At 47.7% G+C, this 11557-nt stretch overlaps 1 protein-coding gene across 1 annotated transcript; it reads right to left on the bottom strand.

Moving 5' to 3' along the window:
• Positions 1 to 3383: 3383 nt before the first annotated feature.
• IL22RA1 (interleukin 22 receptor subunit alpha 1) lies at positions 3384 to 10769 on the bottom strand. Its single transcript, XM_083879673.1, has 7 exons — positions 10506 to 10769; positions 8175 to 8307; positions 7700 to 7872; positions 6626 to 6810; positions 6023 to 6158; positions 5710 to 5831; positions 3384 to 4943 (listed from the first exon to the last, which is right to left on the bottom strand). Exons 1-7 carry the CDS (start codon positions 10546 to 10548, stop codon positions 3951 to 3953), a joined length of 1785 nt encoding a protein of 594 aa, XP_083735799.1. The 5' UTR covers positions 10549 to 10769; the 3' UTR covers positions 3384 to 3950.
• Between the last annotated feature and the right edge of the window lie 788 nt (positions 10770 to 11557).

Below are 11557 nucleotides of genomic sequence, written 5' to 3'. Positions count from 1 at the left end.
TCCAGGAGCCCATGGTGGTGTCTGAGAGTTCGGGGCAGGGTCAGAGAACAGTGATTGCTGATTTCCCATTTATTCGAGGTGGTCTTGCAGTTCCAGCATTCAGGGAAAACCCTTCCCAGCAATGTGAGGAGCAGGTGGTGTTTCCTGTGGTGTCAGAAGGCCCTGTGGGAATGAATTCCACCATCAAATCTGGTGCAGTACTGGTAGGAGCCATTTCTAGGAACCTTGTTTGCTTCACCATCCAAACAAAGAAGAAACCCAGCAGGACCAGCACCAAAACTCCCAGGACTTCCATCTGTGAATTTCATTTAGTGGCTGTTTGTGACATTCCTAGGAATCAATGAACAGGAAGGACTGGGCTGGATGTCCAAAGCGCTTTGGTGTGAGCTGAGCTGTCAAAGGGAAGGGAAACTTCTCTTTCATTGATTTTGAATCCATGGCCACTTGAGCGTTTCCCTGAATTTTGTATTATGAGAAGTAATGTGTAATTATAATCTATTCTGCTTAAAATTAATAATTTCATTCATTTTGTCACATCAACCCTCTGTTATAAAATTTCTTTTATATAGAGGGGCAGGCACTGATCTCTGGTGTCTCTGAGCAGGACTCAGGCTGTGTCAGGAGAGGGTTGGGATGGAATTCAGGGAAAAGTTCTTCCCCCAGAGGATGCTGGGCACTGCCCAGGCTCCCCAGGGAATGGGCATGGCCCCGAGGCTGCCAGAGCTTCAGGAGAGCTTGGACAGAGCTCCAGGGATGCCCAGGGTGGGATTGTTGGGGGCGTCTGGGCAGGGCCAGGGCTTGAACTTGATCCCTGTAGTCCCTTTCAGTCTCCAGAATCTGGAGCTTTCCTTTTGTCCCTTGTGTAAGATTTTCTTCACAGAACTTGTTAAAAACTCATCACTGATTTTTCATGGTGTTCAAACACCCTCCAGTGCCAACAGAAAGGAACAAACAGGGAAGGAGAAGGGGATCCTTGGCTTGCAGAGTGTTCATCCTGCTGAGCTTCCAGCAGGGCTGCTCAGGGTGTGAGCAAGTGTCAGCTCCCAGATTTAGCTGAGAAGACAAAGAGCAATGCTGTGCTCTAGGGTTACAGCTGCCACCTGCTCCTCTGGTGTCCCTGTGACAACTGAACTGCAGCGCTTACCTGTCATTGGTGTGACATCTACTGGGGACACAAACTCCTTAGGGCAAGGCACCTCCAGCTTTTACTGTCCAGAGCCATCAGAACTGTTACCTGGAGCAGCCAGGATGACTGCAGGAGGAGAGCTTTGTTAGGCACAGATGGCTTGCATGGGAAAATCTTTGGAACAATGTTGAAATCCTGCTGTTTATCTGGAAATGTTCCTCCGCAGAAGGAGATGGACATAGGGAGGTCCTGGAGCAGCTGTTTGACACAAGTGGATCCGTTTGGTTGTGAACAGAGGAAGACAGTGAGGTCAGCAGGGATGGCGTGTTCCTCACTCCAGTAAAATTCAACAGCATCAACATTTCTTTCCAAGCTTTTCCAAAGAGGAAAATTATCTATGTGTTAAATTTAGGAGGTGACTCATGAGACAAGAATCAATCTCCCTCTGCTCAGAAGATCCAGGCCTCAAAGATCAATATTGACTAAGCCATGACGAGAGCAGGAAGTTGAGGATATTGCAGTCAGTCCCTCCTAGGACAGGGCTCTCCTGCCTGTGATCCCTGGGCATTACAGCTGCTGGGAGGGTGGAACAGACAGGATGGGATGGGGCTGGAATCATCCCTGCCTTTTGTTCAGTCGAGAGTAATGCAGCCCTGAAGGTATTTGAGGGCCTGAAGGAGAGGTGGATGTCCCAGCTCGGAGACACTTTGCATCTTTAGGCACCATCTAAAAACCCATTCCCAGACTTTCCTGAGTTCCCACCTCCCCTCCAGCACAGTGACACATTTATTACAGTCTGGGCATGAACAGACCCAGTGGCAGGGGTTCTGCAGAGGGATCTGGAAAGGCTTTTAAAATAAAAAATAGCATAACTTTATATAATTCTAGCAGCAGATTCAAATGCTCTCCCCCATCCCTTCCACACATCTCTGCCCATCCTCATCCTGTGCTGGGGATTGTGTTTTACAACACAATCCAAAATGTTGACATTGTGGCATTTGATTATTCCCTGGGCAGCATCACTGGGAATGATGTTGACACAAGATATGCAGCCCACAGGCAACTCTGAATAAGGTAATTGGCATCACTGGCTTTAAATGCCTCTCCAGGGGGCTTTAGTGGAAAAAAAAAAAGTTATTCCTGGGGTCTCCCAGTCTTTGGGAACAACTCCAGGAGCTGCAGCATTTGTCTGTGTGTTGTTTTTTGGGGCACATGAATACAGAGAACAGATCAAAGGACATTCCACAAACCCTTTTGGGAGTGAGTGGTATGGAGGGAACTCCCTGGAAATGTCCTGCTGGTCACTGCCCAAGCCATGCACGTATTTCAGTCTTTGATACCCTGACACTTCTTCACCACACTTGGAATTTTGACCTTTTGGCCTCTCAGGGCTGTGGTCCTTCATCAGTTGTTGGTGCTCGAGCTCCAAGCTGAACCTTGGCCTGTAAAGTTTCTAAGACTATTCCTTTAATCCTGGGTTGAATCATCAAAAAATCTTCACTTCATGAGCCTATGGCTCATTTGCAAAATTACCCCAAAACAAGTGGAATTTAGCCTTTAGCTTCAGCTTTCCTGGGCTGAGAAAACCCCCAAGTGCACTTGGAGTGGGAACAGCTGAATTTTACCTCTGGTGAGCATTGGTATCTTTGAGTAAACACTTCCCCATACCAGTCAAACCTTGTTTATTCCTGTAAATTCTTTCACTTCTCTAAAACTGATATCCTCAGACACATTTTTTTACCACAGCAGTGGAAATGAACAGGCTAAACTGTGCCTTCCTCTGAATGAAAAATAATCACCTCCTCTCCCCCCTGAATTAGAATTTAGTTTGCTTTTGGTGGAGGTCCAAGTGCTCCAAGGATTTTGACTCCTAAAAAATGGTCATGGCAGCTCTGGAGGATGTGGCAGGAACATGGAGCAGGTTCCTCATGGGCAGTGAGGGGTGGGAGGAAGAGCTCCAGACCTTTCTGTCTCCTTTGTGGATTACTGAGTGCATGGATTGGGATAAATTGAGATTGAGGGTTGAACTGGAAGGGCTGCAAATCCTCATATCCCTGCCTGCCTGGAATGTGATTGCAGGGGTTTCATCCCTGGGGACCTCAGGGGAGGAAGGGAATGTGTGACTGCTGCAGAGAAAGAAAGGAGCAGCAGCTGAGAAATCTCAGAACTGGGCCAAGGCTGCATTAATCTGTTGCAGAGATGAAAAAGGCTTTATCTTTGTACAGGTATTAAAAAAGGCTTTATCTTTGTACAAGTATTAAAAACCACAGGGAACAGGGACATATTGCACAGAACTGCTGCATCAGTAGCTTTCAAGGACTCCTTTAAAGGCAAAGTCCATTAAAGGGAAGTGGAATGCTCTTTCCCAAGTAGAACACCAATAACTATTTACTTCTTTGACTGTACTGTGGTACATTAAATACTTCTAGGTTTGCATACATGAATTTCTTCAAAGGGAGGGTACATCTTAGCCCTCAATCTTTGGTATTGGTGGACAGCAAACACAGTTTCTATTGTGAATTTTGCTAAGTTTTCAGTAAACTGAATCTGGGATTGGAAACTGAATCTTAAGTGATCTTTTAAAGTAATCCGATTCATAATAAATTTGAGAATATGCAAGAAATAAAGACCTGTTGGCTAAGTGCAAAGGTACAGTATTGCACTGTAACAAGGAGTAATTCTATGAAAAAAGGCACCAAACTCCACGATGGAACAGTCTGACAGCCCTGAGCTGTGTTAATACAGCAAGGATCAGCTGTGGTTTTGCATTGCTTCTGTTTCATGCAAGAAAACATCAGCTGGATTCTAATACCATTAAGTCATCCTAATAAAATTCTGTGCTATCCTCCTCATCCCACTGCACTTTCAAGTCCAAATCTTTGAATAACATGGTGAGAGGAGTGCCCGTGTCCCTGCTGTCTGGGGACACGCTCAGTTCTGTGCAGCTCAGCTCCTTTGCTGCTGGGAACATTTCCGTGGCCGCAGTCTCTGGGAGCTGCACTTTGTTTGCAGGATGTGGGGATGGCTCTGGCAGCATCCACTGCTCCTCGTGGTTCTCTCCGGGATAGTCGTTCCCAGTCCGGACTGAGAGAAGCAGGGCTGCCGACAGAGGTGCCAGCAGCTCCTCCTCTGGATCATAGTCTGGGGCAGCTTTCCCTGCAGGCAGCAGCAGGGGCAGCTCTGCCTGTTGTCTGTAGCATCCTCCCTGTTCCAGCAAAGACAGGGACAGCTGGGACACGCAGTCTGCATCCTCCAGCCCCTCACTGTGCAGCAGCAGCTGGCTCTGCCCAGGACTCCCCTGGAGCACTACCGACTCCAGTCTGTCTCTGCTCTTCCACGGGGTCACCTTTGGCTGCTGCTCTTTGTAATCCCAGTGGCTGCAGCTCTTTCCCAGCCCCTGGGTTCGGAGCTTTCCATCCACAGAACAATCTGGAGAAACTTCCTTCAGGCTTTGGTGGGGCTGTGAGCTCCGCTCGGCGTGGTCTGTGCCGTCCACACACATGCCGTAGGTGAGGGGCAGGCTGCTGCCGCCTGTGGCCGCAGGAATTCCCTGCTCAGCCGTCTGGGGAGCGTAAGAGCTCAGAGCTGCCATTTCCACCTGGGATGGCCGAGGGGGCAGCTGGAATGTTGGAACATCCGCCTGCTGCTGGTAGGCACAGAAAGGCCGTGGTGGCTCCAGGGTCCAGTCCAAATGTTGGCTCATCTGGGCCAGCTGCACTTCAGGGATGAAAAGGGAAGGTTTGGATAAACTGAGGGGCTTTATGATGTGCTCCACTGTCAGCGTGAGAGGCTGGAACGATGAAAGCCCTCTGAAGTCCTGGTGGAGGAGATAAAAAAGCACAAGTTATTAACAAGAAGCTGTGACCTTGAAGGTCTGCTGTAGTTATTCCAACATTTTCTTTGGAGAAGTATCAGTAAGAGCCAGTAACAGCCACCAGGGATCTGCTCTGCTGACAAAAGAACTCTGCTTTTATTTTATTTTATTTATTTTTTTTTCTGGAGAATGACCGTTCACAGGAATACAGACACTTCTCATTGTGTTTCAACTGAGCAGTCCTGAAATATGAGGAAGAAAATCTCCTGCTTTCACTTTCGCAAGATTTGGCCGAAGCCCTGCAGCATGGAAATAGCATGAAAATCCTTGAGCTCATTAGCATGAAAACCTAATTTTTGCTGTGGAAGATGAGGGATAGGTGAGAATGCCAGGGTTTCAAGGGGAACTGGGGGTTTAGGAGGGGCTCAGTTTGGGTTATGAGTACCCTGAAGTATCAGTAATCTGCAGTGATTGCCTAGACCAAGCTCATTAACCGTTTAAATGAAGAAGAGTGGGTTTAGACTGGATATTGGGGTGAACACTTTACTCAGAGGGTGCTGAGGCCCTGGCACAGAGCAGCTGTGGCTGCCCCTGGATCCCTGGCAGTGTCCAAGGCCAGGCTGGACAGGGCTTGGAGCCACCTGGGGCAGTGGCAGGTGTGGACCCCATAGCAAGACATGGACTAAATGATCTTTTAGGTCCTTCCAGCCTCAGGCAGTGATGGTTGTGTGATTTTCAAACTGAGCTGCAGTGGCTGCAGGACACTCACCAAGGCCCTGGGCTGGGCACTGCGCTGTTTGATGTATTTGTAGATCACATAAGCGCTGGCAGCAAAAACCAGCCCGGCACAGAAGGCCAGGGCCACTAAACAGTACAGAATCCATGTCTTGTCTGGGGAAAGAACAAGTGGAAAAAGAGATGGATTAGAAAAATGTCACAATTAGCTAGGTGATGTCACAGGTTTAGTCTCATAGGAATGAATTTTTAAGTTATTAAAATGTTCTGTGCTGAAAATCAATGCATTTTGTGTGTCCAGTATCCCAGCTGGACTTTTCAGCTTTCAGCAGAGTTTACAGCCTCACCTGCCAGTGTTTTCACCCAAAACACTTGAGGTTTGCTCCTTCTCTGCAGCAGACAGATATAAACTGTCCCATTGTATTCAGTGTCTGGGTCCAAGTTGGAAACTTCAAATTCTTTGCTGTGCTCATTCTTTGTCCACTGTTGAAAAGAAAAGTAAAATCTGTATTTGGGGAAGATTAAATTTTCTTCAATTCAGATTGCAAAATTCAGCATAAAATATTATTTACTAATGAGGTCTTACAGGGCTCTAAATAATCTGTATGTATGGAATTCCGATTTTTTTCTGGATCATATATATATAATTTTGTTTTCTGTTATTTCTGTATTTAATTTTGCATTTCAGTTTTTTAAGACTGGGGCTACTTAAGTAATTTTTAGTCACCAATGGTTTTACTTTTTGTTACTTACACAATACTCTTGGAAAGTCCTTTTTTCCCCCAGAATTTAAGAAAAAATCTTGAAGTTCCTGTTGTCCTGAGAGTCAAAGACCTCAAGACTTTCCCTTGCACATCAGAAATCTCCCCCATCCTGTGCAAACTGAGATCCTTCTCCAGCTCATCTGAAATGGGATTTACAGCATCCCAGTGCCTGAGGTTGTGCTTTACCTGCTGGTGTGTCCTCTGGTTGAATATTGTCAGGTGATAATCCACAGCCCCGAATTTGCTGTAAATGTCCTCCACAGTGAGCTGCTCATCATCCTCACCCCGCAGGGGGGTAAAGGGGGGCCGGATCAGGAACTTTATGGAGCGCACATAGGGAATGTGTTCCACTTGTGGTGCCCCTATAATGGCTGGGAAAGGCAGGACAGGCAGTGTCAGCTGTGTTCTATCATCTGATACCTGAAATACACCCCAGACTCACTGAATTTGTTGTTTCTGTTAATACAAAAAGGTGTCTGAGCTGTCTGAGCATGGCAGAAGTCAGGCCACTGGAGACAGAAGTGGTTTTGGGTTCTGTAGCATTGGACAGTGTTTGTTCCCAGGAATTCTCATCCCAGGCTTTTCCAGCTCCATGTTCCCTGTCCCTGTGCAGGATATCCTCCTTCATGTGTGTGTGAGGGGTGAAATCCCACCACAGGCACTTGGGTAAAGCTGCCTAAATCCCAATTCCCATCCTACACCAGATTTACAGAGTTTTTGTGCCTGCACTTATCTCTGGTGACAAGCACATGCTATACCCAGCACTGAAAAGGGCTTTAATCCAAATTTTCACAGGTTTTGGGGTACAAAAGCCTAAAGGCTCTTCACAACCATTGGCTGCTGATGCCACCTGAAATTATTCTTGATGATTTTTCAGTGGGGAAATTTTAGCCACAGAGCCAATAAGGCCCCCAAAAGCTGTGTTGTGCCTGCAGTAGGGCTCACTTTGGGGTTGGGACATGAAGTATCCACTGGAATGGATGCTTGTCCTAATGTTCCATTGCGCAGCTCCTGGGACTCACTGTCTTCAGGTTACCCATCATATCCCTCACTCATTTCTTTATGTCTCTCACCAACAGCTCTCCCTTCTATCACACCTGGCTTTTCCTTTCTCCTTTGATTCCACTTTAGGGTCAGATCTCAGCTGAGGCTCTGTCCATTTCTCATTTACCTCCTTGCCCAAAATACCAAACCTCCTGTGAGGAAAAGCTGCCCTGGAGGTGCCAGGAGGGAGGATTTGGTGGCTGCAGTGGTACCTACTCTCTTTGCGGGGCTCGAACCTCTCAGAGCGCACCCAGCTTGGGGAGCAGCCCCTGGCCCTCACTCGCCCGTAGAAATGCTCTGTGAAGTTCTCTGTCTCTTGGCTGAGGTTGCAGAAGAGCTGGGTGATGCTCTGGCACTCACGCTTGGTGAGCCAGGATTTCTCCCCATACCTGAGGGCAAAATAAGGGTTTGGGTTGGTTTGGTTGAACAGGACTGGAGGAAAACAGAATAGAGAAAAGGAAGTTGCTGAAAGCAAGAGTAGCTCAATAATGGAGTAAAGCAACCCAAGGTGTAAAATATCTGCTTAAATGAGCATCATCTCCCACTTTGAATAATCCTGTCCTTCACTGAGTTCTCCTCTGAGCAGAACCATAATGCAGACAGGAGAAACAGCAAAATCAACTTTTCTGTCTTGGCCTCTTCTCTGTCTGAGACCCCTGAAAACAGCCCAACAGAAACAAACTTCACATACTGTTTGTATTGCACATCAAACACAGTGCCAGGAGGAATATCTGCCTCTGTTTCCCACGTCAGGATGTTCTCAAAGTTTGTGGAAGAAAATGCTGCACGTTTCAGACATGATGGTCTCTCTGTAGTCACAATGCCTGAAGGAGCAGAGAAACTGGTATTAAAAAGCATTTTCTGACATCTCAGCCCTCAGATAAAAAAGGATCCTGTGGTATTTTGCTAAAGCTGGGTTGAAAAGAAGGAGCTTGAGCAGAAGACTTCAAACTGTGTTCACATCACACTCTTGCAGACAGCTGACTCATCCCACAGAAATGTAAGTCAAGAATTCATACAGAGAAGCCTCAACAACTCGAGTCAGAAACAGAATCCTTGAATTCTAGTTGGGTTTCTTTAAGAGCCGCTAAATGGGTGGTAAAGTAAAACCAATAACCTGTTTTCAAGCCCAGAATCATCTCTCTGCTTTCTGTCCCTGCTCAGGGAAGTGACATGCAGAGCTCAGTGTCACCTCCCTGAAGATGTGGCTCCGTTCTCCTCTCATGCTCCGTGTTTTATTGGATGGAAACTTCCTGTACGGAGCGACACCCGATGTCTGGACTCTGGCCTGGGTGTGCCAGGGTGACAAGAAACAACTCAGCCAGCTCCCTGCTTTCTGACCCTGCTCCTCTTCCCTGCGGAGAGCACCTCTGCCTTTGGGGGGCAGGAATGTCCCCTGCCCCTGCCAACACTTCCCTGGACTGCAGGATCCCATCCTGGGCCCCTGCAGCAAATTGACTCTGAGGTGCTGCAGAAAAGTCCTCAAGGATTTTGTCTCTCTCTTATCACCAGAAAACAGAGTGTAACATTTTCCCAAGGCTGATAAACAAGAGTTTCTAACTTCAGGATTTATAAACTCTGAATTCAAATTATAGGCAGACCCTCGAAGGTGCATCATTTGTAAATTATTCCGCTCTTGATTTGTGGCACTGATGAACACCTGGGGCATGTGAGGGCTTCAGCCTGCAGTGAACAATGAGACCCCTCGTGAAAAAGTGAGGTGAGCAAATGAAAATAGCACAGCTGGGCAAACTGAGCACTGGGATGGGGATGACTTGGACAAGATCATGTGGAACAGAGACTAAATCCCACCTGGATCCTCGCTCCAAGCTTTCCCCCCATTGACCAGAACTGAGTGTGAGCAGTTCAGACTCGCTGGCTGAATGGAGCAGGGTCAGGCAGAAAGGCACAGATCCCTTCCAGGCTTGTGTGTGGCATTCAGGCAGGGAAGTGGGTCAGAAACGGGCTGCTGGCTGCTCCAGATTTTGTCCTTATTTCATCTGCAGCTCCACATTTGCCTTTGCTCATTCCAGCCTCAGCAGGAGGTAGCACGGTGGGTATGAAGGAGTGGGATTCCCTGTCTGAGCACCCTGAAAACTGAGTCACAAATACCTCCATCTTATCAGGAGTAGGAAATCTCTGTCTTCCCACATTTATCCATGCTGGAACACTGCTATGCAAAGCAGCATAACACAAGCACGGTCAAGTGTGGGCAGGGGAAAACCAGGATATTTCACGGTGTGACAGTCCCTTGGGCTGAGGAGTTTCACAGGGTAGGATCCCAGCCAGGAGCAAATGAATGACAGTGCTGAAAAGCTGGTGTCTGGAAAGAGCAAGTTTATCCTTCATTCACATAGCAGCGAGCCTGTCACATCTGGAGTAGGATTACATGGCTTTTAGAGGGTAGATCTCGATTAGATATCAGGGAAAAAATTGTTCCCTGGGAAGGGGGGGAGGCTCTGGCATGGGGTGCCCAGAGAGGTTGTGGCTGCCCCATCTCTGGAAGTGTCCAAAGCCAGGTTGGACAGGGCTCGGAGTAACCTGTGACAGTGGAAGGTGTCCCTGCCCATGGCAGGGGTGGGATGAGATGAGCTTTAACTCCCTTCCAACCCAACCACTCTATGATGACTCCCTCATTTTAAGATTACATTATTTGTTTGTACCTCTTTCAAAATCAGGACTGTTCTTGTATTCATTTGTGCCTTTGCTTAAGACACAAGCAGACTGATCCAAAGCCCCCTGATACCAAGGAATATCCTTCACTCCTGTAGGATTTGGGTTGTAGCACAGTGACAAACCCTTGGAAGTGAAGGAATCTCCTTTCCTCTCCCTACTAATCCCTCAAGTGCTGAGCATACCAGCCACATATGGGAGTTACTACAAGGAGAGATCGACACAGAAGAGAACTCAGACAACAGCTCATTCTCCAGGTGATAATTCAGGAAACAGGATTGAAGTCCAGACCCCAGGATCCAACAGAAACACCACAATCAGCGACAGCAGAGGAGAGCTCAGGACTTACCAACCACTGAAACTCCAGCCAGGACGATCAGAAATGGCTGCATGAATAAGTCTGCAGGCTGGGCTGCGAGAGCAGGCTGCTGCTCATGTGCAGGTGAATCACCTTTGAGGAGAGCTGAATTCTTTCTTGCCGGGCCAGGCTGGATTTGTTGCTCAGTAACAGAGCAGAGCTCCTGTCCTGCCTTCCCTGGGCTCTGAGCTCACAGCTGCTGGGAGCCTTGCGCATGTGTGACCCAGGGAGAGTGACAGCAGGAGCACCTCTCCCCTCCAGTGCACACCTGACTGTACAAAGGTGCACGAGCCAGAGGCTGAGAAAATCCCCAGCTCCTGACAAAGAGCCAAATACCTTTTTGCTGAGAGTTTCCTGCCTGAAAGCCCTCCCTGAGGTTCCTGGGGTTTGAGGTTTGATTTTCTGGTCGAGTAACTTGAGCTTGTTACAACTCTAGCCATTGAAGCCTAGTGCTGTGCACCTGGTTGGTTTAATACCTGCTGCAGGGAATGCACCGCTTTCTTCAAAAAATACTTCTGAATACTTTCTTAAAATGAAAGTCAGCCAGAGCACTGGGTTTTATGCTTGTCTGTTGTTCTTACTGGCCTTGGATGGGAAGCAAAGGATCAGCACAAGCCCTGCTGCAGCCTCAGCCCTGCCCTGTCCCTGCACCACCAGCTTCTCCCACCTGATGTGGGAAAGAGGTAGCAGAGTGGTGGCCTTTCCACAGGGGGAGCACCTGCTATCCCACAGCTTTTTGCAGAGGCCATTGTACACCTACAATGTTTATTTTTGTGGCTGTTTACAGTGTAAAGTTCTGTTACCGAATCCACGTGATAAGAACTGGGAGTTTATATGGACAACAAGAAAGGGATCCAGTCCCTTTTCCATAATGTGTTCCATTTTTAGGGTGTTGTTAAGTTTTCAAAATACACAAACCCTGTGTGCTTCTGAAGCTGAATGTTGATTTCACTGCGCTATCCTTGTGGCCAAACATGTGGTAGAATTCACAAACCCCTTCTGCTTCCCTCCTCATCCGTGAATTTCCTGTTCCTGATGCTGTT

Source organism: Zosterops lateralis, assembly GCF_965231275.1.
Source record: "Zosterops lateralis genome assembly, chromosome: 28".
In the NCBI taxonomy this organism is placed as follows: Eukaryota; Metazoa; Chordata; class Aves; order Passeriformes; family Zosteropidae; genus Zosterops; species Zosterops lateralis.
This window is presented reverse-complemented; position numbering and strand designations above follow the sequence as displayed.

Excerpts from the sequence above, each read along its gene's own strand:
- IL22RA1 (XM_083879673.1), bottom strand. The coding sequence starts at position 10,548 with ATGCAGCCATTTCTGATCGTCCTGGCTGGAGTTTCAGTGGTTG. Across the intron at positions 5,832-6,022 it reads TTGGGTGAAAACACTGGCAG|ACAAGACATGGATTCTGTAC; the intron begins GTGAGGCTGTAA and ends TTCTTTCCCCAG. Across the intron at positions 4,944-5,709 it reads GTGCCCAGCCCAGGGCCTTG|GACTTCAGAGGGCTTTCATC; the intron begins GTGAGTGTCCTG and ends CTCCTCCACCAG.